The 25,264-nt window shown below is 40.5% G+C and overlaps 1 protein-coding gene across 3 annotated transcripts in view; it reads left to right on the top strand.

The window, feature by feature from the left end:
* The window catches only part of CHM (CHM Rab escort protein), a 211,572-nt gene that overhangs the window by 12,708 nt on the left and 173,600 nt on the right, over nucleotides 1-25,264 (top strand). For all 3 annotated transcript variants that reach the window (XR_004539584.1, XM_033945876.1, XM_033945875.1), the window contains exon 2: nucleotides 15,502-15,568. Coding sequence is in view for 2 of the 3 variants with exons in the window: in XM_033945876.1 (XP_033801767.1) it covers nucleotides 15,502-15,568 (67 nt within the window). In the remaining variant the exon portion in view is untranslated. The remainder of the gene's footprint in view (nucleotides 1-15,501; nucleotides 15,569-25,264) is intronic.

The raw sequence follows: 25,264 nt of genomic DNA, 5'->3' as shown, positions 1-25,264 counted from the left end.
ATATATTGTCTTTAATTAAAGCAGTGCATTGTTTCCGTTATTCTGCAGAATCAACTTCTAGCTTCTGTATTTGAAATTGCAGATTAGACAAAAAAGAATCATTCTTAAGTACAGTCAAACTAAAAGTTATCATAGCATTAGTTAAAGAAGTACCGTAACTGCCAAATGCAAGGAAGACAGTGTCCCAAACAGATTTTAGTGAGATCTTTTCAGGTCAGGGCAAATGGGTTGGCGCCTTCAAAGATTCCAAATGTGCTTATAACAATAACCCAAAGGATAAAATTGTAAAATAAGTTCCTGAAATTGAAGGCGCTTGTCCTATTTGTACCGATCTTTCCTCTGAACCTGGAACCACTTATCGTCAAGAACTCACTTCCACTACTACCTCTTCATCTCCCAAAGAGAATCACTGTAGCTCACATTTGATGGGGTTTTCCAACACTGGCGGGAGTGGCGCTTGCTGCTGATTCAGGCTAGTGTGACCTTGGCTCCCATCGCTGCTGCTTCTAGTGGCTGTGCAGGAGGGATCAGCATTAAAGTTTGTGTGAGAGCTTCTGCGATGGTTATCTGGAGATATGGAGATTGATTTGAGACTCAGAGGGAAAGTCTCGCTGCTTCCCTTTTTTCTTCCTTCTCATTCCAAGAACGAGAGGATTCAGAGCTACTTCCACCCGTGCCTTTTCTTAGGTAGCCATCTTGGATCTCCCCTGACTGGTTAAATTATAAAGGACAAAGATAGGACTGCTCTTCAGACGGTCCAATTTGCCTGCTAAACTTAGCCAGTCAGTGTTGAATATTTTCAGTTATCTTACAATATAGTTAAACTTTTAGTCACTAACCATGAATATTCAGCAGAGATAATAATTTATCTCACATTGAATGTTTGTGGTTAGCCACTTAAATGCTATTTAACTAGTCAGTGTATGTTTCTGGACATTTAAATAACTTTGAATATTGGGAGAGGGGAGATGGTCTTTATCTGCCATCATTTTTGGTAAAAGCAGTTTAGCATGGCAGGGTTTGGACAAGTTTCTAAAACAAAAGTCCACAAAAAGTTATTAACGTGGACTTGGGAAATCCACTGCTTATCTACTTTAATCTTTTGGGATCACCAGGTGTTTGTGACCTGGATTGGCTAGTGTTGGAGACAAGATGCTGGGTTTGATGAACCTTTGGTCCATCTTAGTACAGTGAAGCTTAGGTGCTTAACAGGCTTTTATCAAATGAAAACAAATTACGCTCACAATAATTTGAAGGTACAACCCCTTTCAGAATCAAACACTTGTAGAATTTCAACTTTCCAAATTTTTTATTTGACATAGCTAGAATGTAAGAGTTTTTAGTTTAAAGTGGTGGATCTATTAAACTGAACTTTTCTGCCCAAAGACTGGCTACCTGGTATTGACAGGATATACTATATTTAGGCATCATGGTGCTCTTAGAAGCTTTTTAAAATCATGCAGATGGCACTTAGCACAATTGGGACTTTGCATCTTTGAACCACATATTCTTAGTCTTTGATTGCATCCTTTGGTACTTGCATCCTTCTCCCTTGAAAAGAGGAGACTCAGAGAGGACATGATTGAAACATTCAAGATACTGAAGGGAATAGACTTAGTAGATAAAGACAGATTGTTCACCCTCTCCAAGGTAGGGAGAAAGAGAGGGTACTCTCTAAAGTTGAAAGGGGCTAGATTCCGTACAAACATAAGGAAGTTCTTCTTCACCCAGAGAGTGGTAGACAACTGGAACGCTCTTCCGGAGTCTGTTATAGAGGAAAACACCCTCCAGGGATTCAAGACAAAGTTGGACAGGCTCCTGCTAAACTGGAACGTATGCAGGTGAGGCTGGACTCATTTAGAGCACTAGTCTTTGACCTAAGCTGGGCAGGATGGACCACTGGCCTGACCCAGCAGCGGCAATTCTTATGTTCTTATAAGGATCTTCTCTTAGTTGCACGGTATTGACCTCATGTCCTTTATATCTTTCCCAATCTACTGTAGGTAGTCCTGCTACTTATTTTATTAGCTTCTGTGTTGTGTCTCCTGCTGCAGTGGGTCCATGGCCAGGTTCACCATGGCCTATAAATGCAAGAGGGGATGTTGAACTGATGGCACATTTTGGGAAAGGTTCTGTTTTTTAAATCATTTATTTTCAAAAGGGTTCATTCTGTACACGCCCCTCCTCACCTGCAAAACCTCAAGCAAGAACATATATATTTAAATTGATAATAACTTTTTAAAAATTGAGTCACACTGCATCCCAAAACTAGTGATGGTTAAAGCCAGTAAATTTTACATTGAATCAGTTTTTGCTGGTAGGCTATAGCAGTATACAATGTGTTTGAGATCCTGCAGCATCTTGGACATATAGGGGATATTAATGATGGTGCAAGATCTTATTGTTCAGTTGATTAGATTCTCACCCTTAATGTTATTTTAATGTAGTCTGTGTGTGATGTATGAAGTTATTAAGACCATCGAGAATATGCTTCTGTATAATAAACAATCGGGGTGAATTCTGACCACCATTATCTATTCTGATGAGAGCAGACTTCTGATTCGACATTTCAAATATGAGTAGCTGCTGTAGGAATTCATCTGCATTAGCTCATTAGCGTACACTGCAGACCTGTGCTTGCAGTACAGTAAATGGAGCTGTTATCATTTATCCTCATGTTCATTTTCGAAACCCTGTATGAGTCAAGAAAGATCCTTGTGTATGAGCATTTATTTATCATTTACTGGAAATCCCATTTTTTTCTATTGATTTTGATACAAAGAAATATAAAAGTGTCAAGGGAGGCAGTACCTATTCCACACAGTGTAAAATTATGTTATCAATAACTTCTAGAAAGTTTTGTAGCAGTGTTAATTCTGTGGCATACAGGTTTTTTGCTTTAGAACCATTTTGAGGCTGATTTCAGTATTGTTCTTTCTGAGTTGGCACAGCAGTGGCACCTTGATTCTTAATCTTCCTATAGGTAGATTGTAGATAATTCACTTCTAATAGCATTAGTAGTGCAGTGTTTGATTGTCCATTGCTGGGGAGAGACAGGAGAAATACAGTGTGGGCCTGATTCTGTATAGCATGTCTGGTCATAGCAGCCGCCTAAGCAGCTTTTGAGAATCGCATATGGGTGTCCTATACAGAATTGCATCTGTCCTAACGGACAGACGCCTGACCCCGCCTAACCACCATGTCACAGACGCCATTTAGAGAATTGCATTGCTGCTGAGCTGATCACAGCAAAGGAATGTCTATTGCCTTCGGCCAGCAGGCCTGCCTCTTCAGAATGGCGGGTCTTCCTCTTCCTGGTGCATCCTGGCCCTGAGTGGCCCAGGCGCCTAAGTCCCCTCCCATAGGAGGGGCTTTATGCACCTGGGCCAACCAGAGTCTTAGGCCTCTTTCCCAGTGCATTCTGGGATGCATTAGGAGTGGCCTAAGACTCCGATTGGCCAGATACCTAAAACCTCCATCTAACCAGCCAATCAGGACACATGTTTTCTAGAAAAAAAACTCTAACCCAAGGCAGGCTGCCTACACTAGGCATCTTGTTGTGGTTAAGGGAGATGCCTAGGGCCACGTAAGCTCGCCTAAGGCCACTTATGGGCAAAACCACACCCACGCTCAGCTTTGGGTGAGCTTAAGCGCCCCTATGTGTCTCTCTCAACTGCGACAGATGCCTACCTCAAGTTGTTTTTTTTTTTTTTTTTTTTAGAAAACGTGCGTCCCAATTGGCTGATTAGACAGCGGTAGGGTGCCTAATACCGCCTACAATTGGGATGCAGTTTATAGAATATGGTCCTATATGTCCAACTGTGAATGGCCTGGGGGGTTTCATTGCAGAGATCCCAAGACTCGCCTGCCTACCCTATTCAGGATTCTGGTGGGAGCTCTGTCCTCTGTGTGTGGTGTCATCAGCTGTGGTCTGTTTCTTTGAGAGTTTACCCATGGAGATGAAGTGCTCCAGAACTCGCATACTAAAGCTCATTTGGCAATGTCAGGCGCTCTGGGTACTGCACATTCCATCAGAAGGAGTTGTCTAATTCTTTTGTCTTTGTGCCCCCCCCCCTTTTTATTAGGAGGAGAGGAGGGGAGGGGGGTTGGTAAAGAGATTAAAATGTTAATATGTTGGTTTTGGAGGTAGCGTAATTTTGATGCTATTTTCTTATGCAATCTGTACCAGCTTCCTTAGCGAGATTGAGGATAGGGGTGATTGTATGTAGAATTGATTTATATTGATATAGCTTGTATTTATGTTTTTAATATGTTATATCTTAATGCTTTAAGCTGTATATGTCCAGGTTTATTGAAACATGTATGAGGCCTTGGCTCATAGGATGTTGTGAGAAAATAACAATTACACATATAGTTAACTCTATATATCTCTTTGGCTGTGGGCCTATATAGACAAAAAATATAAGAAAATAAGAATTGACATACTGGGACAGACCAAAAGTCCATCAAGTCCAGTATCCTGTTTCCAACAGTGGCCAACCCTGATCCCAAGTACCTAACTAGATTCCAAGTAGTAAAACAGATTTTATGCCTCCCATCCTAGGAATAAGCGGTGGATTTCTCTAAGCCATCTCAATAATGGCCAAACCTTTTTTAAACCCCTCTAAGCTAACTGATTTCACCATATTCTCCGGCAACGAATTCCAGAGTTTAATTATGATATACATTGTGTGAAGAAATATTTTCTCCGGTCTATTTTAAATCTACTATTTCAAGTTCCTCTTTTCCACATGCATCACTTTGCACTTGCTCACATTAAACGTCATCTGCCATTTAAACGTCCAGTCTCCTAGTCTCACAAGGTTCTCTTGCAATTTTTCACAAACCTCTTGTGATTTAACAACTTTGTGTCATCAGAAAATTTTATTATCTAACTAGTTATTCCCATCTCTGGATCATTGATAAATATGTTAAAAAGCAGTGGTCCCAGAATATCCTTTAAACAAGAAAGGATAAATATACAATTTAGAGACTCTGCTACAAAGATTACTCATTCCAATAAAATGCTTTGAAAAACAGATTAGTTTTTAGCAGCATTGTAAATGATTTCACATTATTACAGAATCTTAAGGACCTGGTAGTGTGTTCCCATAATTGTGGAACAGCTGCCAAAATGACTGTAGACCATGTTTTCATATAATGCATCTCATTTACTGATTCAATAGATAGTCTCATTGCTGACTGCAATCGCAAGAATCGATTTGGCAAGTATTTCCCCTCAGCATAAAACCAGAGGTGCATGTATGCAGCAGTCCTTAAGGGAGTAGGTACTGAGCTGTGCAGTGTCGTTCTGTTCTGAGACCAGCATATACAAGCATGCCTGATTAATGTTCATTCATTGTACGTATCCTGAAAACCAGATCAGTTTTGGCCCTTGAGAACCAGGGCTGTGCACTTCAGATATAAATTGTGGTCAATCTGTAAATGTTGTTGGTCTTTGCCCTTGAGTTTGCAAACAGCCTTTGTAAATCTGGAGCCACTACGTTAACCTTTTAGTAGAATCAATTTGGTCTTTGCCATTATTTAAATTCTTCATGCCCATCATAAAATTGGCAATACAAGGTCTGCTGTCTGTGATTGAGAGGTCATACCGTCACCTCTGACTTCAGCACTCGTGGAGAACGGCTTGCAAGGTTGCAATTGGTTCAGTCTTCGAATAAAAGATGGGTCTTTCCAAAAAGTGATTTTGTGTTCCCAAGTTTTACCTACAAGTAATTGTTGAAATTTTTTCAAAGAAGTTATTCTTTATAAAAGCAGTCACAGTAAATTTTCCAGTTCTATGCAATTTTCTTTCCATTCCAGTCTTCACTGGTTATAAATAACACATGAAATGACTTTCAAGGTAGAAAGCAGGAATCCATTTTGAAATGTTCTATAAAATAAGGAGTGATTTATAGTTTCATATGATTTTGGCTGAAAGCACTCGGGCTTTGCCAGGTCATCAAAGTCCTGTCAGGGGAATCTATTATTTATTGTTTGATGTGCAGGGAGTGGTGTAAGTACTTTATTTCATGTTTATCTTATGTAAGTATATTGTTAGAAAAAATCAATTCTAGATACTAATACAGTTTGAAAAATACATCACAGAGAATTGAAGTTAAATATCATGGTTGTATGTTATTGAGTTGAGCATTATGCAGTTATTTTAAAAATGACAATTTTGAAAAATAAAAATGATCAAATGTGTGTTTCTGTTGTGTGAAAGATTCAAATCTGTGTAAATAAACTTTTATGTGGAGTTTTATCATAGATGTCCTTTTTGCTTTTGTTTATAGTATCAGTACGTAGGTACACCTTTCTTTTCTTTCACTAACTAGGTTAGAAACATTGTGAGAAGCTGCACAGGATAGCCTGACGTGATAGTAAGGCATTTCACAAGATTCAGAAGAATTTTTTTTACCCCTTGTAGTATAGTTATGACACACAAAATTTTTTAAAAAAGAGGAATGGAGGAAATTCTACACAAAAAAACAAAAAACTCTCCCTTAGTCACAGTAACTCGGAGAAAAAGGCTCAGATTAATGGTGAGCCTATATCAAGACACTACCAACTCTGCATCATAGGCATAAAAAACTTTAGTCAAATATGTTAAGTATGCAATATCGACAGGCCGTGCGAGGAAAAATTGCTAACACATTCCGCATGTAGAGCAAAAGGTCCACTTCTTTAAGACATCTGAACCTTCACAGCTAACGGACCTGCAATAAATAATTGCGCTTTACAAACTCATATGTTAAACCGATAAAAATAAGAATACAAGTCGCTTATTCACAGTTAAGTAGTTACTTCCTCTGCTCTCCTTTCATACAAAAATGGTTTCTCAAGTTTCTTAATATTTCAACCAATCTGGTAAACTTAACCTCTTGGTCCAAAAGCTACAAAGCAAACCAATCATGACAAAGAGTAAGCTTCATTCATACAAAATTGCTCTGTGATGATTATAAAAAGTACTTATTAATTAAGCAGTATAATGACGCTAACCTTCTGTCTAATAAAAATAAAACCAATCAATATTGCCATTTAAACCATGGGGATGGACCACATTGAGTTTAAAGATCCAGTATTATTCTCTCCGTTGTAGTTGAAGACGTCTTTTTCCTCCCTGAGCATTTCTGGAAATGTGATTTATAGCAAAGCATCTCAGTTAAAAAAGTTGTGTGACTGTGAAGTACAGTGTTGTACCAAAGGTGCCAGCATAATTCCCCTTGTTAAGGCACTCCTGTGTTCATTTAACCTTAGACGTAAATGTCTAGAAGTTTGCCCTACATATATTTTTTCTCAAGGACAAACTATGCAGTAAACCACAAAATCTGTCTCACAGGTAGTTTCAAACTTCAATCTGTATTTCTTATGGTCTGTCAGATTAGTGAATTTTTACACTTGCCACAGGGCTTATGATCACCAGCGTCCGATATTTTTGTGCAGGTTATAGAATAGTGCCATGTACACACATAACTAGTAAATTAGACACTAATTAACACATAGCTAGAATTGCAGTTAGTGCTAATTAACATTAATTTGTAACGACATATGTTTCTACATTTAGTTGTAACTCTCTAAGCTTAATGCTGAAATCCTGTAGTGAGTAACTGCTAGGGGGTTATGGATGTGAGAGGGGCATGGGTGAATCAGGAGTGAGCCCAGCACTTATGTGTTAAGATTAAAGAATACTGAAATTACATAGAAACATGATGGCAGATAAAGGCCAAATGGCCCATCCAGTCTGCCCATCCACAGTAATCATTATTCTTCCTCTCTCTAAGAGATTCCACATAACTATCCCAGGCTTTTTGAAATCAGACATAGTCTCCTTCTCCAGGGAGACTGTTCCACACATCTACCACCCTTTCTGTAAAAAAAGTATTTCCTTAGATTACTCCTGAGCCTATCACCTCTTAACTTCATCCTATGCCCTCTCATTCCAGAGCTTCCTTTCAAATGAAAGTGACTCAATTCATGCACATTTCCATCATGTAGGTACTTAAACGTCTCTATCATATCTCCCCTCTCCCGCCTTTCCTACAAAGTATTCAGATTGAGATCTTTAAGTCTGTCCCCATACGCCTTATGATGAAGACCATGCACCATTTTAGTAGCCTTCCTCTGGACCGACTCCATCCTTTTTATATCTTTTTGATGGTGCGGCCTCCATAATTACACACAATATTCTAAATGAGAACTCACCAGAGTCTTATACAAGGGCATCAGTACCTCCTTTTTCCTACTGGCCATACCTCTCCCTATGCACCCTAGTATCCTTCTAGCTTTCGCCGTCACCTTTTCAACCTATTTGGCCACCTTAAGATCATCACATACAATCACACCCAAGTCCCGCTCTTCTGTCATGCACATAAGTTGTTCACCCTCTAAACTCTATTGTTTCCTCAGGATTTTGCAGCCCAAATGCATGACCTTGCATTTCTTAGCATTAAATTTTAGCTGCCAAATTTCAGACCATTCGTCAAGCTTCGCCAGGTCTTTCTTCATGTTATTCACACCATCCTGGGGATCTACTCTATTGCAGATTTTTGTATCATTCACAAAGAAGCAAATCTTGCCTGACAGCCCTGCAGCAATATTGTTTATAAAAATGTTAAAAAGAACAGGCCAAAGAACAGAACCTTGAGGCACACCTCTAATAACATCCTTTTCCTCAGAGCGATCTCCATTGACCACTACCCTCTGTCACTTTACACTCAACCAGTTCTTGACCCAGCCCATCACTTTGGGACCCATCCCGAGGGCACTCAGTTTATTTATTAGACGTCTGTGTGGAACACTGTCAAAGGCTTTGCTAAAATCTAAATATAACACAAATAGTGCCCTCTATCCAATTCTCTGGTCACCCAGTCAAAGAAATTGATCACATTTGTCTGACAAGACCTACCTCTAGTGAATCTGTGTTGCCTCTGGTCCTGTAATCCACAGGATTCCAGAAACTTCACCTTTCTCTATTTTAAAAGCATTTCCATTAATTTGCTTACCTCAGAAGGCAAACTTACGGGCCTGTAATTCCCTACTTCTTCCTTACTTTCACTTTTGTGGACAGGGATCACGTCCGCCTTTCTCCAGTCCTCTGGTACCACTCCCGGCTCTAGAGATTCATTGAAAAGGTCAGTCAGCAGAGCTACCAGAACTTTCCTAAGTTCCTTCAGTACCCTCGGATGTACATCATCCGGCTCCATCACTTTGTCTACCTTTATTTTAGCTAGCTCCTCACAAACACAACCTTCTGAAAATCAATCAGGGTCTACCACTCCTCCATCCCTATTCACATTTGTCTTCTGCAGTCCCGCTCCCGATGCTTCAGCCGTGAACATAGAACAGAAATATTTTTTAAGCAATTCAGCCTTTTATTTATTAGCTTCTACATATTTTTCCCTTTAGTCTCACAATTCCACTTTTGCATTTCTTCCTATCACTAATATATCTAAAAAATGTCTTGTCTCCCCGTTTTACCATGTCAGCTATTTTTTCTTCCATTTGCATGTTTGCTTTCCTAACTACACGGCCAGCCTCTTTTCACTTTTCCAGATATTTTTACCTCTTTCTTTCTCTGTGATCTTTTGTAGTTTATGAAATCTAACCTCTTATTCCTTACCTTCTCAGCTACTACTTTTGAGAACCAAAGCGGCCTTCTTTTCCTCTTTCTTTTACTAATTTGCGCCACAAAAAGGTGTGTCAGTCTTACAATTACTCCTTTGTTTTGGCCACTTCATTTCCACTCCTTCCAGATGTTTCCATCCAGACAACAATTCCTTGGCGGAATCCCCCATCTGAACAAAGTTAGTTATTTAAAAGTCTAGAGCCTTTGCTTTTCAATTAGCTCTCTCTATACCCATCTTAATATTAAACCATGCCATGCAATGATCACTGGATGCCAGAAACTCTTTCCCCATTTGTAAGCATTAAGTCCAGTATGACCCCATCCCGCATGGGTTCCTTTACCAACTGCTGGAACAATTTTTCTTATAGAGAATCCAGGATCTCCCTACTTCTAGAAGACCCCCCCCCCAAAAGGGATACCCCAATTAACATCCAGTATGTTAAAATCACCTATTAGCAAAAGTCCCCTTTTTTAGATATATTCTGAATGTCTACTATTAAATATCTGTCCACGTCTTCCGTCTGTGAAGGAGGCCTGTATATCACACCAATGTAAATATATTCATCATCCCCTCTTGATCCATCCACAGTGCCTCTTCCTTGCCCTGCAGATCCTGCAATTGTGTGGCTTTAATATGATCTTTAACATATAACGCTACTTCCTACCATGTCTTTCCTGAACAGATTATAGCCCAGTATAACTACACCCTAGTCATGGTTCTCCATTAACCATATCCCCATGATCACCACTATATCCAACTCATCTTCTTCCATCATAGCTTCTAGATCCAGAATCTTGTTTCCCATACTTTGAGCATTATTATATACTACTTTCCAGACATTGCCCCCTTTTTCCATCCGTGTAGAGGTATCCAGTTATTTACTTACCTGAAGGCTTATATTTACCTGGGGGCTTCGATCACCCTGCCCCATCACTTATAATTTAAAGCCCTTTTCAGTAGATTAGCCAGCCTGCTGCCAAAGACACTTCTTCCCTTCTTTGATAGATGCACACCAAACCTACTCAGTAGCCCTTGGAAAATCATCTCATGGTCCAGATAGTCAAAAACGCTCTCAATGACACCATCCACGTAGCCATGCATTCATCTCCAGGATGCGAGCTTCTCTGCCCTGGCTTTTATCCTCGACAGGGAGGATGGACAAGAATACCACCTGTGCACCTTTCTGCTTCATAATAAAATGTGTGGTTTACAATAAAACATACAGCTGGAGCTGAAAGTGACATCATTACAAAGCAGTAAGGAAATACTGAATCTTGGCAAGTTTAATTTTTACTAGTAATACTGTGCCAATGGGCCACCAGAAGTGCAGGTGGATAGCAGGTAGAATCTTGGCCTAATGGCTAGAGCAATGTACTAAGAACTAGAGAAGCTAAGAGTCAAATCTCACTGAGCTCATCATGATCTTGGACAACTCATTTAACCCCTTATTGCTTCAGGTACAAACCTAGACTGTAAGCCCTCCAAGGAAAGGGAAAATACCTATTGTACCTAAGTTTAACTTATCTTGAGCTGCTGCTGAAAAAGACATGAGCTACATCTGAACTCCATCCCACCTTGTATGAGAAACAGGTCCCTTTGTACTATCTATACTGTGTCCTTATAAACTTAGGGCCAGATTCTGTAATTCCATCCTGCCAGTTTCAGTGCCAGCATTTCAGCCCACCGGTTCCATCGCACCTTACACTTCAAAAGTGTTCTCATTGCTACTTTAAGCAGTGCATCGCTACTTTAAAAGGGTTTCACTTCACAACTCTAAGACCTGTTTTACAACTTTTCATCCTTAAACCTTTCCATATTCACGGCCTGTGCATCGAAAGGATTTCATAGTACTTTAAAGCATTGCATTGCTACTTTAAAAAAGTTTCAGTTCACAGTAGAGAGTTGCGCTGGGACAGCAATCAAACCTGTCCCTGCTGGAAATCGAATCTGTCCCTGCACGTCCCCATGAACTTCAGAAGTAGTTATTTCACTCAATTATGCTACTGAATTAAAGTCTCTGGTAGAGACTCATTTTCAAATAAGCAAAGACACTATTAATTTTGAAATATTAATTGGGAAGAATACATATTTTGTATATGGGTCTCTGCCAGAGCCTCTAATATAAATATAAAATATATACTCCAACTGATGAGGGCCCTCAAGCTATGTCAGCTGAGGCCTTCCTCTGAAGGTGGCTGGGGGTCCCTTTTGCCATGCTTGGCAGGCAGCAGCAGTGTCCCTGAGTCACAGATGCTGACACCTAAGTGGCTATGGGATGCTACCAATGACTGCTGTGCTTGATGGAGGGAAGGCCTGGCCGCCTCTGGAGTAGTTTTTCAGCTGGCGGTGCTTGGGGATCCCCATCAGCCACAGCAACGCTGGATAAATAAAACCAGAAATGCACTTCCTTTTCTGTTGAACACAATACAAAGACATCTGCTATATACATTTCCCAAAGCTAACATATTTCAGTCAATAAATTATTATTTTTTTTTTTTTCCTTTGCTGTCTGGAGATTTATTTTTCCATCAAGTTGGTTCCAGTTTCTCTTTTTCTGAAAATTCTTCTTGAAGTGGTTGCTATCCATTGGTTCCTCCTACCATGGTCCAGCATTTCTCTATTCCCTCCCTCCTATTGTACAGCATCCTCACTCCCTTCTATTCTGGACAATTCTCTTTTTCCCATCCCCACTCCTGCAGAGCATTTCTTTCTCTCTCATCCACCCCCATTTGCAACATGTCTCCCTCTCTCTCACTGTCCACCATCTTTCTCCCTCTCATTCCCTCCCTTGCTGCAAAGGGAGTGAAAAGAGAAAGAGAGAGGGATCCAGAGTGCATCTCTCTTACCCATTCTACAGCCACATCTAAACATTCTACCTCTCTCATCCCCTGGCCCTTGGGCAGTATCTTTTGCCCCTCCCCAGCAGCCCCATGCGCAGCATTTCTCCTGTCGCCCCTCTCCAGCACTATGCCGCATTTCTCCATTCATTCCTTCTATCATGTCCAACATTCCTCCCCCTTGCTTCCCTTTTCATCTGTCCCACCCTTCTCTCTCCACCACAACATCCAGTATTTCTCCCTCCCTCCTCGCCACCACCATGTCTAACAATTCTTCAAAGATTTACAAAGAGTCGCAATGGGTAGAGAAGGGGGTTTTGAGATATTCCAGGTCTCTCACTTCTCTTCCCAAGGTTTAGCTTCTCTCCTCTCTTTCTCCACCTCTCATACCTCCTCCTTCCTCCAACCCATAGCCAAGGAGCTCTCTCCCCTCTCCATGTCCTGATTCTTTTTTTCTCCCTCCCAACCCATGATCCCCCCCCTCCCCCCACATACACACACATGCCTACCTGGGTATCGGGTCCAGTGGGGGGATCTTGGGGGCAGGAGCATGGCCCGCTCATGACATCTGAAACCTACAGTGTCCCTGCCCCCTCCACTCTGCCTTATTTGGATCGTGCCCCCCCTCCTGCAGGACTACCGAAGTAGCTGGTGGTCCAGCAGGGATTTTTATGGTAGGAGTGTGGGTCTTTTGCTTCTGCTTCCAAGCTGCTCCCTTCTAAAATGGCTGTCTCGACCTTTTGCAGGTGCTCAAGGCATTTCTTGTAGTACCGTGAGAGGTTGCAGCAGTCATTTTAGAAGGGAACAGCAAGGAGGCAGGAGCGAAAGAACCATGCTTCTACCACGAAGGCTCCCACTGGACCACTAGGTACTTTGCTAGGTTTGGGGGGGGGGGGGCATGTGAGAAGAGCTGCAGGTTGCTGACCCTGCTCTAGTCCATGCAGCATCTCTTCCCTCCCTTTCCACCCAGCCTTTCTCTTCATGCTGACGGCAGCATTCCTTTGCTCCTTCATCAGAGGGAAAGTTCTCCCTCTGACACATCAGAGAGAAGGTTTCCGGGTCAGCTGCCGGTAGTGTGGAGGAGTGAAGGAATGCTGCCATCGACGTGAAAAAAAGCGAGCAAGTGCGGCTACGTAAGACCTAACACCGGACGAAGGCACCATAACTGAGAGATCCCCGAACAAAGACGACCCATCCCTGTGGGATTCCCACAAGTATGGAGGGGATCCCTGAGGACTCCATGCATTCCCATTGCCTCTGTTCCCATGCAGCTGTCTAGCTTACAGCTCTACCTTTTTTTTTTGCCACATCTGTTTAGTGCATGCACAATGGCTTGGAACTATTTGGGAAAGGAGTGTACACTTATGAAAGAGTATGTTCTCTGTGCAAAGGTGTACTCTTTTGAAACACTGTGCAATAGTATCAGCAAATTAAAAGCATAACATATGTGTGTGTGGTGGGGGAGGTGGTTTCTGTTCGTTATCATTAATAACATTGCAAATAACATCCCAAACCTACTAAACAGAAGTAAATATATGTTGCTCTGCTTTTTTTTCTGACTTCAATAGAATCTCATAACTGCTCCACGAGGTTTTTGCAGGGTTTTCATATACAGTACTATAAATTAGAAATAAGTATACTGCAGTAAACCAGGATTCAAACAATAATATATACTGGCTTCAGTTATAATAGACAAGTTGAAATACATTTGCCAGTACATTTCTAAATAAAAGTTGTAGGGAACAAGAAATTTAACTACTTTAAACTGCTTCTTTAATTTTTTTAACTTGTTTTCGATTTTGGAGAAGAGCAATTGACCGGTTCTAGGTTTTATATTTGATTTTGGTCTTTTTTTTGTTGAAAGTAGGCAATCTCTGCCTTTCTTTCCATGCTATACAGGCAGCTTATTTTCCTTCTGCTCATGCATCCCCTCTGCCATGAAGACATCAACTGGCCCCCACCCCCTCTGACATGAAGATGTCAACTTCCTGCACCGTGCCTGGATGAAAGGGCTTTGATGCAGTGAACAGATACGGCGAAAAAAAAGGTAGAGCCATGAACTGAAACTTTTTTAAAGTAGCGATGCACTGCTTTAAAGTACTGTGAAATCCTTTTGATGTACGGGCCATGAATGTGGAAAGCTTTAAGGTTGAAAAGTTGTAAAACGGGCCATAGAGCTGTGAAGTGAAACTCCTTTTTAAAGTTGTGATGCCCTGTTTAAGGTAATGATGTGAACTCTTTTGATGTGTAAGTTGCGATGGAACTGATGGGGCTGAAACAGGCAGGATGGAACATCCCATGATGAAAGGGCTGCACTGAGCTGGCGGCTCTTAAAACAGTGACGATGAAAGGGCCACGCTGAACTGGCGGCTCTTAAATGACTGCGATGAATCGTCCTATTTCACCTAAAGTTAGACGCCCATTGTATGTCAATCACACTTAGGCACCCATTACAGAATTGCACCTGTAATGTAGGCCAGGGTTTTAAAGGCTTACATTATTGGCACCTAATTACGTTAGAGAGTCACACCTAGCGGTGCCTAAGTCTTTCTGCACCCCCTAAACACGCCTACTTTGGTGTTAGGCGCCATGCAATAGGTGCCTATCTTTTATAGAATCGCGCTTAAGAAGATAGGTGCCTAGCTCCCAATTAAATTTAATTTTTTTCAATTATGAGCTTGTTAAAGCTCTTAATTAAAGCCAATTTATTCATTTGTTAGGCACCTATCTATTTATATCATTTTCCCCTTAATACCCTGCTTGAATGTGGTTGTGCCATGTTAGAGCCTTTTCTATATGCTCTGCATTTACATGGTGAATGAGTTGTTATGCATTCACAAAAAGAATTGGATTGATATACTTGTGTTGATTGTCCTGAAGAGTAAAGCAGTTTGTATTCTTCAAGAACCATCATTGGTCTTCTTTGGTTTAATTTTGGTTTAAAATGCACTCCAGTTTTCTATGTTCTGATCAATAAACTCTAGAGTAGTTACAAATTGCTCCTAAAATCTTTATGTATGTATATTTTTTTCTAGGGTTGCCTGAAGCCATCATTGCAGCTGCCTGTTCAAGAATTGGCCAGAGAGTTTTGCACATCGATGTGTAAGTTAATTCACTAGTGATCTTTTCCTTTATTGATCATCTGAGATAGGTAGTTTTCTGATTCTTTTTTCATAGTTTTATCTTAGTTTTATGTCTCTCTTTCTTTTGTAATATATTTCAGGTTAAGTAAGACATTTTTATGTCCACAATCCTGGTTTTTAATTTTTTTTTGCTTCATATACCTCTTTCTCAGCGGTATGTGCTGTTTTCATGCTTTCTCTGTTTTGTTGTGATGCCTGTAGAAAGTTTTGAGAAAGAAAAGCTGCTCAGCCATTTACTTCCATTGATAACAGAGGTGTGGCCAAGTAGATGGTGCCTTCAGTATTTTGAAACCCTGCTAGTGCCTGAGGAGTATAATATAAACAAATAAAATCTTAATATTGGTTTTCATTCTGATGTAAAGTTACATGTAAAGTTCTGCCAAAATTATTTTCTTTGTTGGTCCTGCTTTACCTTGAGAAATGTAAGAGAATCCTAAAACATCACTGATCTGCTTTTTTTTTTTAGTAAAACAATTTGTAAGCATATTTATATTTAAACTTAATAATGATTAGAAAATAAAAACTGGAAAGATTCAAAAATATTTGAAATTAAAAAATGATCTTGGGCCTACATATATGTAAGCAAATTACATAAAAATACAGATATAAAAGAAAAATGTTTAGGTGTTACATTCCCCTACCTCTGTCTGCCAGAAAACAACATACCGTATTTGCCGGCGTATAGGACGACTGGGCGTATAAGACGACCCCCCAACTTTTAGTTAAAAAATAGAGTTTTGTGTTATACTCAATGTATAAGACGACCCCTTCTTCCTTCTCCACCCCTTTGTATTCCCCCATGTGCTTTCAGCGTTCTTCTCCCTCCTCTGTCTTCATGTGCTTTCAGAGTCCTTCCCCCCCCCCTCCTGTCTTCACCATGGTATTTCAGCGTCCTTCTCCCCCCCCCTCCTTCTCTACCGCCCCGGGTGCAGCACAGCCAGCCAGGTCCCCTTACTTTTGTGGCACTTCCCCGACCGACCGACAACAGCCCGGGTCCGACAAACTTCCCTGCCCTTAACCGCGAATCTAAATTACCTTCTTACAGCTGCTGTAAGAAGGTAATTTAGATTCACGGCTACAGGGCAGGGAGGATTGTCGGACCCGGGCTGTTATCGGTCGGTCGGGGAAGTGCCACAAAAGTAAGGGGACCTGGCCGGCTGTGCTGCAACCGGGGCGGGGCGGCCGCCCCTCTCTCTTGGTACCGCGAGGCTACTCTCCTCCTTACCTGCCATGCTTGCAGCACAGAGCCGAACGGAAGTCTTCCCGACGTCAGCGCTGACGTCGGAGGGAGGGAGGGCTTTGTTTAAGCTTTGTTTAAGCCCTCCCTCCCCTCCGACGTCAGCGCTGACGTCGGGAAGACTTCCGTTCGGCTCTGTGCTGCAAGCAGAGAAGGTAGGGAGAATAAGAGCCGCGCGACTGAGTACATCCAGCCCCGCAAGTAAGGGCATGTAAACTGTACCCGGCGTATAAGACGACCCCCGACTTTGGGGAGGATTTTAAGGTACTAAAAAGTCGTCTTATACGCCGGCAAATACGGTACTTGGTTTTGTTTAATATTTTAACTCCAACTGTTTTGTTCCTTTTGATATTTCTTTTTTTATTATTATTGTACACCGCCTAGAAATTTGAATAAGCGGCATAAAAAATCTTTTAATAAACTTGAAAATTGATACTAAAAATAGTTTTAAAACGGGTTTCAAGGTATCCTGAAGGCGCTATTCTATAAATATATGCTTTTGCTCAGATCTGATATTTCTGCCTCGTTTTGGAGCCTCACATTCATTAAAATACTCTTCTGTGCTGAAGTGGCACCCAACGTTAGGCACCATATATAGAATTTCCCCCGTATGTCCCTTTAAGAGAGTCTGTACAGTCCCCAAACTGAAGGAGGAATGGTCCTCATAGAAATAGATTATACATGTAGAGCTACTATCATAGGTTTCCAGGTTTACTTATCAGTATCATCAAACGATATCTGGTTTGTGCCAAGAGACACGTGAGAAGAGGCTTGAATACCTGAATATGTGTGATGTTAGAGGAAAGAAGGGATAGTGAAGATATGATACAGGCATTCAGATACTTAAAGGGTATTAATTTACAAACAAATCTCTTCCAGAGGCAGGGAAATGGTAACACTAGAGGACATAAGATGAGATTGCAAGGGGGGTGGATAGACTCAGGAGGAACATCAGGAAATACTTTTTCACGGAGAGGGTGGTGGATGTCTGGAAGGCCTTCACGGAGAGGATGTTAGCGACAAAAACAGTGATGGAGTTCAAAAATGCATGGGATAAACACAAAGGATCCTTCAATAAAAAGAGGACAGTATTGACACAAAACAGCAGCTATAACTTCATTTATGAGGAGTAAGAGTGTGCAAAATGGCAGCCCCAGCAGTGAAACTGATGCCGGATGAACTTCTATGGTCTGGGTCCAATATCTGGTTAGACAAATTAGGATAGGCTGGAGTTGGCTTGGACAGCGACTCCAGCGGTGGGGAAGTGTGGTCAATGCCAGGCGGGCTTCTATAGCCTGAGTCCCATTTGTGACACTATGGAACAGGAGTAAGAATGCCCTTTTTTTAACACATTCATATAATCAGAGTACAGATCTTGCCAATCTCAGGGGAGAGAGGAAAAACATCTTATAGTAGATCTTAGCAAATAAAATGGAACTTAGCAAATAAAAGGAATAATTACTGGATTTTTGGTTTAACATTGCCTCAAAAATGAATGTGACTGTTGTGCAGACTGGATGGACCACACAGGTCTTTCATCTGCTGTCATTTAAATACAAATACACAAAAGATGTTGAATTATGAAAACAAATGTCCAGAGTCAGTCTGTGTCATTAAACTTTGACAGACATTCTGACAAGAAGGAATGAGTGAGACTCCACCGATATACACAGGTAAGGAAACAACAGAATTCACAAAAGAGAAAAACCCCCAAAGCATTAGATCAGCAAACAAGGAAACAAGTGGCACAGGATAAACACAGTGAGAAAGTGTAACTCCTGGAACCATTCAGTTACCAAATCTGGACACATGAATGATTAAGGAGAGGTAAACTGAAACCTAAGTCCAGGATAGAGAGCTGCATGGGAACGGGGACGACGGGAATTCTGTGGGACTTGCGGGTTCCCCCTTTGGGTCATGGGGATCCCGTGGGGACGCCTCCTAGGGTCGTGGGGATCCCATGGGGACACCTCCTAGGGTCGTGGGGATCCCATGGGGATGCCTCCTAAGGTCGCGGGGATCCTGAGGGGTTCGATACAACTCGAGCCATGAGGCTCGTCTTCTTTTTCCTACCTGCTCTGCTGCAGCACACATAGCCGACCGGAAGTCTTCCCCGCTGTCAGCGCTGACGTCGGAGGGAGGGCTTAAGCAAAGCCGTCCCTCCGACATCAGCGCTGACATCGGAGAAGACTTCCAGTGGGCTATGAGTGCTGCGGCAGGGCAGACAGGAAAGAAAGGAGAATTTTTGGTCATAGGGAGAAATATTGTGGTGGAAAGGTAACAGTGGGACAGATTGAAATGGATGCAAGAGGGAGGAATGTTGGACATAGTGGTGAAGGGAATGGAGGGAGAGATGTGGCATGATGCTGGAGAGGGGTGATAGAAGGAGAAATGTTGGGCATGGGACTGGTTGGCAGGGGTGAAAGATGAGAAAGGATAAATGCTGGACCATGGTAGGAGGAACCAATGGACAACAACAGAAGAATTTACAGAAGATGGGAAAGTGGAAAAAAGAAACTGGGACCAAATTTATGGAAAAATAAGTCTCCAGACAACAAAGGTAAAAAACGGAATTTATTGACTAAAATATATTAGCTTTGGGAAATGTATATAGCAGATGTCTTTGTATTGTGTTCAAAAGAAAAGGAAATGCATTTCTGGTTTTATTTCTACATTGTTGAAGTACTTGCTGACCCATGCTGTGACTGGTGGGGATCCCCAAGCACCGCCAGCAGATGACCTCCTCTAGAGACAGTCAAAACTTCCCTCCACCAAGCACAGCAGTCACTGGCAACATCCATGAGCCACTGATGTGCCAGCATCTGTGACTCAGGAATGCTACTGCTGCCTGCCAAGCTTGGCAAAAGGGACCCACGGCCAACTGCAAAGAAGTCCTCAGCTGACAGCTTAGGGGTTCTCATTAGCTGAGTATTTATATTTTATATTTACATTAGAGGCTATGGTAGAAACCCGTTTACAAAATATGTATTCTTCCCAATTAATATTTCGAAATTAATAAAGTGTCTTTGCTTATTTGTAAATGGGTCTCTACCAGAGCCTTTAATTCAGTAGCATAATTAAATGAAATAACTATTTCTGAAGTTTATAGGGACGGGCGGGGACGGTGGGGACGGAGGGGATTCCTTGCGGGGACAGGTGGGATTTTGGCGGGGACGGGTGGGATTTCTGTCCCCGCACAACTCTCTAGTCCAGGACAGTGGACTATGGATATCTTAGCAATTTAGCTTGCACTAATCAGCTAGCTCACCTTAGTAAAAGGACCCCTTAGTCCAGTGGTCTCAAACCAAACCTGTGGCCCGGGGGCCACATGCGGCCTGCCAGGTACTATTTTGAGGCCCTCAGTAAGTTTATCATAATCACAAAAGTAAAATAAACAGTTTCTTGATCATATGTCTCTTTAGCTATAAATGACAATATTATTATTAAGACTTAGCCAAAAGGAAAGATTTAGAAAGTATAAAGAGTTTTACCTCATGCAAAATTGTTATTTCTTTAATAAGAAATTAACTATTTTTTGTGAGACCCTCAAAGTACCTACAAATCTAAAATGTGGCCCTGCAAATGGTTTGAGTTTGAGACTACTGCCTTAGTCTGTCCCTCATGCAAAAGGCCTCATAGAATCATTTTTGTTTTACACACAAAACTGATTATCATTTTACTATATCTCCTTTCCTCACTACCCTCACAATGCAACTTCTTCCCTTCCCACTACTACTTAATAGCCATTTGATCTCACAACTCACATAGGGATTATAGAAAACTGCACTCCAGTGTGAATCAATCAGTGCTTTCTTGGCTGCTGGAGTCACATGAACAGTATGATGGTATCTGCCTCTCTTTCATCTCTCCATGTGTAACAACAGACAGAGGACTTGAACTTAGAATTCCAACATACAGCAGTGCTACCACGTCACAAAACAAGTCCTAAGTGTCTGATCATAATGGTTCACCTTGATTTATTTGCAATGCTTTTAAGAACTCTACATAAGTTTTATGTTTCTGTAGTTCAGAAGCTAAATTAACTTATCCATCCAATATCAATTAGCAAAATGCTGGAAGCAACTACCACTTACACTACGATCTTGTGACCACTATTCAGGTTCAGAAATCTTTTAAAAGCATTAATACCAAGACAGGGAGCCAATCAGGTAGTAACTAAAATGGCAATTATAAAAGTCCATTTCTAAACTGTCCGATGCAGCTCCTGGGACATAATGATGAACTGAAGATGACCTACCCAAACTTGTAACTATGTATTTGCAACTATGTCCTAATTGTATTAATAATGTACTGATCTGCCTGTACTAGTAACTCTGTTGAATGTCCGGGTCAAACGGTCCATTGTAACTTCCTGGGTAAATGACCCAACCTCTTGTAATGTAGTCTGATCTTGAACTGAATTGGTAAAGGCAAAATAGAAAACCTGATTAGCATAACACAAATTCAAGTAACCGTTCTGAGCTCCCTTGGGAGAACGGTATAGGAAACTGAATTAATTAATTAGATGGTTCACAGCAAGTATAGAATAAACTAGTGTAATGCACATCTCTAGAAACTAAGAAAGAATTGCAAGCAGTTATTCATAGGCAGCTGTGAAATTCTGATGGCAAAACATTTCTATACAAAAGGGCACAACAGGGTGACACATCTCATCCATGGGAAACATTGTCAATATTACATTGTTGCTGTATTGGAAAAGTACGACCTATGGAGAATTAAAAGGTTATGGTCCTATGGGTCATTCCCATTCCAATCAACACAAAACTTAGGTTGTTCTTGTCATATTTTAGTCCTCTCGTAACTTATTCTTTTACGTAGGCATGGCCCCTGAAAAACAAATTACACATATCATGGATCATCAAAATTCCCAGCTGACAACAATGATAAATTCCTTGACTTGCTTGATTGAAGGTCCTTATTGGCATATAAACATTCAATTTTCACATAAATACCCCATGAATAGCTTTAAAGACCTGGCACATGATTTTAAACAAGTCTCCCCAGATCTTTTCTCATTTCTCACACACCATTGCAGATTTTGGCATCATCTACAAAAAGGCAAACCTTTCTTGATAGCCTTGTTGCAATGTTACCAACAAAATATTGAAAGAAACGGGACCAAAGACAAATCAATTCCTATGGCATAGCACTGGTAACATACTTTCCTCAGAATGAATGCCTCTAACCAATATTCTTTGTCTCCCACTCAACCAGGTTCTAATCCAGTCGGTCAGTTCAAGCTCCATACCATGGGCATTCAGTTGATAAGTCACTTATATGGAACAGTTCGGACCTATGCTGAAATCAATGCACATTACCTTTAGCACTAACTCCCAAGCCAACTCCATAGTCATTCAGTAAAAGAAATTGACCAGTCATTTGACATAATCATGCTGCCTTGGATTCTCTGTTTTACCAGCACCAAGATGACACTAACTGGCTTGTACTACTATTTCTACTACTTATCACTTATATAGCGCTGAAAGACGTACGTAGCACTGTACATTATAGTTCCCAGCTTTCTCCTTACTTCTGTGAAAAGGAACCACAGGGTTAGAAGGTAAGGTTAGCCTTTTTGCAGATGATACCAAGATTTGTAACAGAGTGGACACCCTGGAGGGAGTGGAAAACATGAAAAAGGATCTGCAAAAATTAGAATGGTCTAATTTCTGGCAACTAAAATTCAATGCGAAAAAGTGCAGAGTGATACATTTGGAGGGTAGAAATCTGAGGGAACTGTATATGCTAGGAGATGAGAGGCTGATGAGCACTGACGGAAAAAGGGACCTTGGGGTGATTGTGCCTGAGGATCTAGAGACAGCTAAACAGTGTGATAAGGCGGTAGCTGTAGCCAGAAGGATCCTAGGCTGTATAGAAAGAGGAATAACCATCAGAAGAAGGGAGGTGTTAATGCCCCTGTTATAGGTCATTGGTGAGGCCACACTTGGAGTTTTGTGTTCAGTTTTGGAGGCCTTATCTGGTGAAAGATATAAAAAGACTTGAAGCGGTCCAGAGAAAGGCAACAAAAATGGTAAGAGGTTTGATCCAAAAGAAGTATGAGAAGAGACTGGATGACCTGAATTTGCATACTCTGGAGGAGAGGAGGGACAGGGGAGATATGATACAGACTTTTAAATACTTAAAAGGTATTAATATAGAACCAAATACTTGAAAGGTATTAATATAGAACCAAATCTTTTCCAGAGAAGAGAAAATGGTAAAATTAGAGGGCATGAATTGAGGTTGCGGGGAGGAAGATTCAGAAGCAATATTAGGAAATTATTTTTCACGGAGAGGGTAGTAAATGCCTGGAATGCCCTCCCGAGGGAAGTGGTGGAGAGGAAAACAGTGATAGAATTCAAAAAAGCATGGGATAAACATAGAGGATCTCTAATTAGAAAATGAAGAATGTAAATTAGAGAACTAAGGCCGGTCCTAGACAGACTTGTATGGTCTATGTCCCATATGTGATGATTTGCTGTAGGATTGGTCTAGGGAGGGCATCGATAGGAATTCCAATAACTTGGAACATGAGGATGTTACTGGCCATACTTTATGGTAGATATCCTGCAAACAGGTTGGAGTGAGCTTGGACGGCAACTTCAGCATTTGGAACCTAGGACTTTACAGGTGGACTTTATAGTCTATGACCCAGAAATATCAAAGAAGAGACAAGTTAATTTAATCATGGGCAGACTGGATGGACCATTCAGGTCTTTATCTGCCTTCATTACATTTACTATGTTACTATATGTCAATCTCCAGTCCTCTGGAACCATTTGAGACCTTAGAGAAATACTGAAAAGATCAGACTATATCTCTGTTTTGAAAATGGTCTACTATGTTGACATTATTCTGATCCCATATTTGTTTGGGTACTTTTTAAGGGGGTAGGAGGAGGAATAGTATTTGGTTTGTCTTATTCAAAATGAAGCAGTGTTTGAAATGTTACAATCTTAATATTACATTACATTACATTACATTAGTGATTTCTATTCCGCCATTACCTTGCGGTTCAAGGCGGATTACATCCAAACTAAAACAAGAATTACATTCAAAATTTGAAGGAATAGAATAAGTGATGAGATAAAATTTTAAGGTAATAACAATGTCAGGTAAAAATAGTTATCAACAGGAAGTAGAAGATTTTAGGAGATAGGAATAGGGTGAATTAAGGGTTTTAGATAACGCTTGGTAAATAGAAGAGTATTAGAGAAGAGTATTGTCTTTCTAAAACAAATGTAACCTAATATTGATACTTTGAGATTTTTTTTTCTTATGTTGCCCACATGTTGGGTTTCAGGTGTGTTTCACTGATCTGAAAACATTTTGAGAACTAATCTTTAGGAAAATCAAAACTATTTAGGTGTGGTTTTTTAAGTACAGAGAATTATTACTGTCTTTAAATTGCTTTCTTCAAGGATTTCTTTTGTGTGATTCTACTACAGTGGGTGCATTTTTAGTTCATTTTAGTTTAACTTGCAATATAATGATCTCCATAAATTCTTTTTTACTTGTTCAGACAATTACGATTTTATAGCCATCAATTTTGTCCTTGTGTCAAAAATATGTCTAAGCAAAATGAGCTTTATTTACGTGATAAGGGCAGTAGAGTCAAGACCAGTGCTTGCATAGTTATTTTTATGTTATATCTGTTGTGCTGCTTACTTTGAATTTTTAACAATTTCAGGGAGAAAATATTTATGTTCCACAAATGGACTAATGGCATGCACTTTATGTAATTTGCTCCAAATCATTTTACCTATTGTATAAAACATGTTGCCTGGTCCTATCTGTAGTTAAAAACAAAAGTTTCATATGTAGAATTATTGTATATTAATGCCTATCTTTTTCAGTAAACAGTTGATTATTTTCTAATCCACAGTCAAGGATATATTTATCATAATTTACTTCTCAAGGTTTGGCATTAGGTAGTTCAGAAGAAGCTCATTATAAAATACTGAGTACCACCATTCTTGATTTATAAACACTGTCCAGGAATCACCATCAACAGCAGCTAATCTCATATGGAATAGTCACTTCATTGCCTAGTTGTCATAAATTCCCATAGACAGATTTTAAACCAAAGTTAACTTCTGCCAAATTGTAATTGAAGGAGCTCTATTTCTCCATGCCAGCTATCCGTCTCAATAAATGTAAAATTGGTGGTTCTTTTCAGAGAGCCACGTTTGCTGCAAATATTAATGAGATGTTGACATGTGAAATTTCAAGGATAGATGTTAGATGATTTAGAAAAGTAATTTGCAATTTAAAATATTGGAGCTCAGCATTCAATTTAAACTTGAAGAGCTAAAGTGGGTTGAGAGAGCAGTAGATACAGAGTAACATAGTAAATGATGGCAGATAAAGACCCAAATGGTCCATTTAGTCTGCCCA

Source organism: Geotrypetes seraphini, chromosome 5 (genome assembly GCF_902459505.1).
Source record: "Geotrypetes seraphini chromosome 5, aGeoSer1.1, whole genome shotgun sequence".
NCBI classification, from domain to species: Eukaryota; Metazoa; Chordata; class Amphibia; order Gymnophiona; family Dermophiidae; genus Geotrypetes; species Geotrypetes seraphini.
Note: the sequence above shows the minus strand (reverse complement) of the source record. Positions and strands in the feature narration are given on the sequence as shown.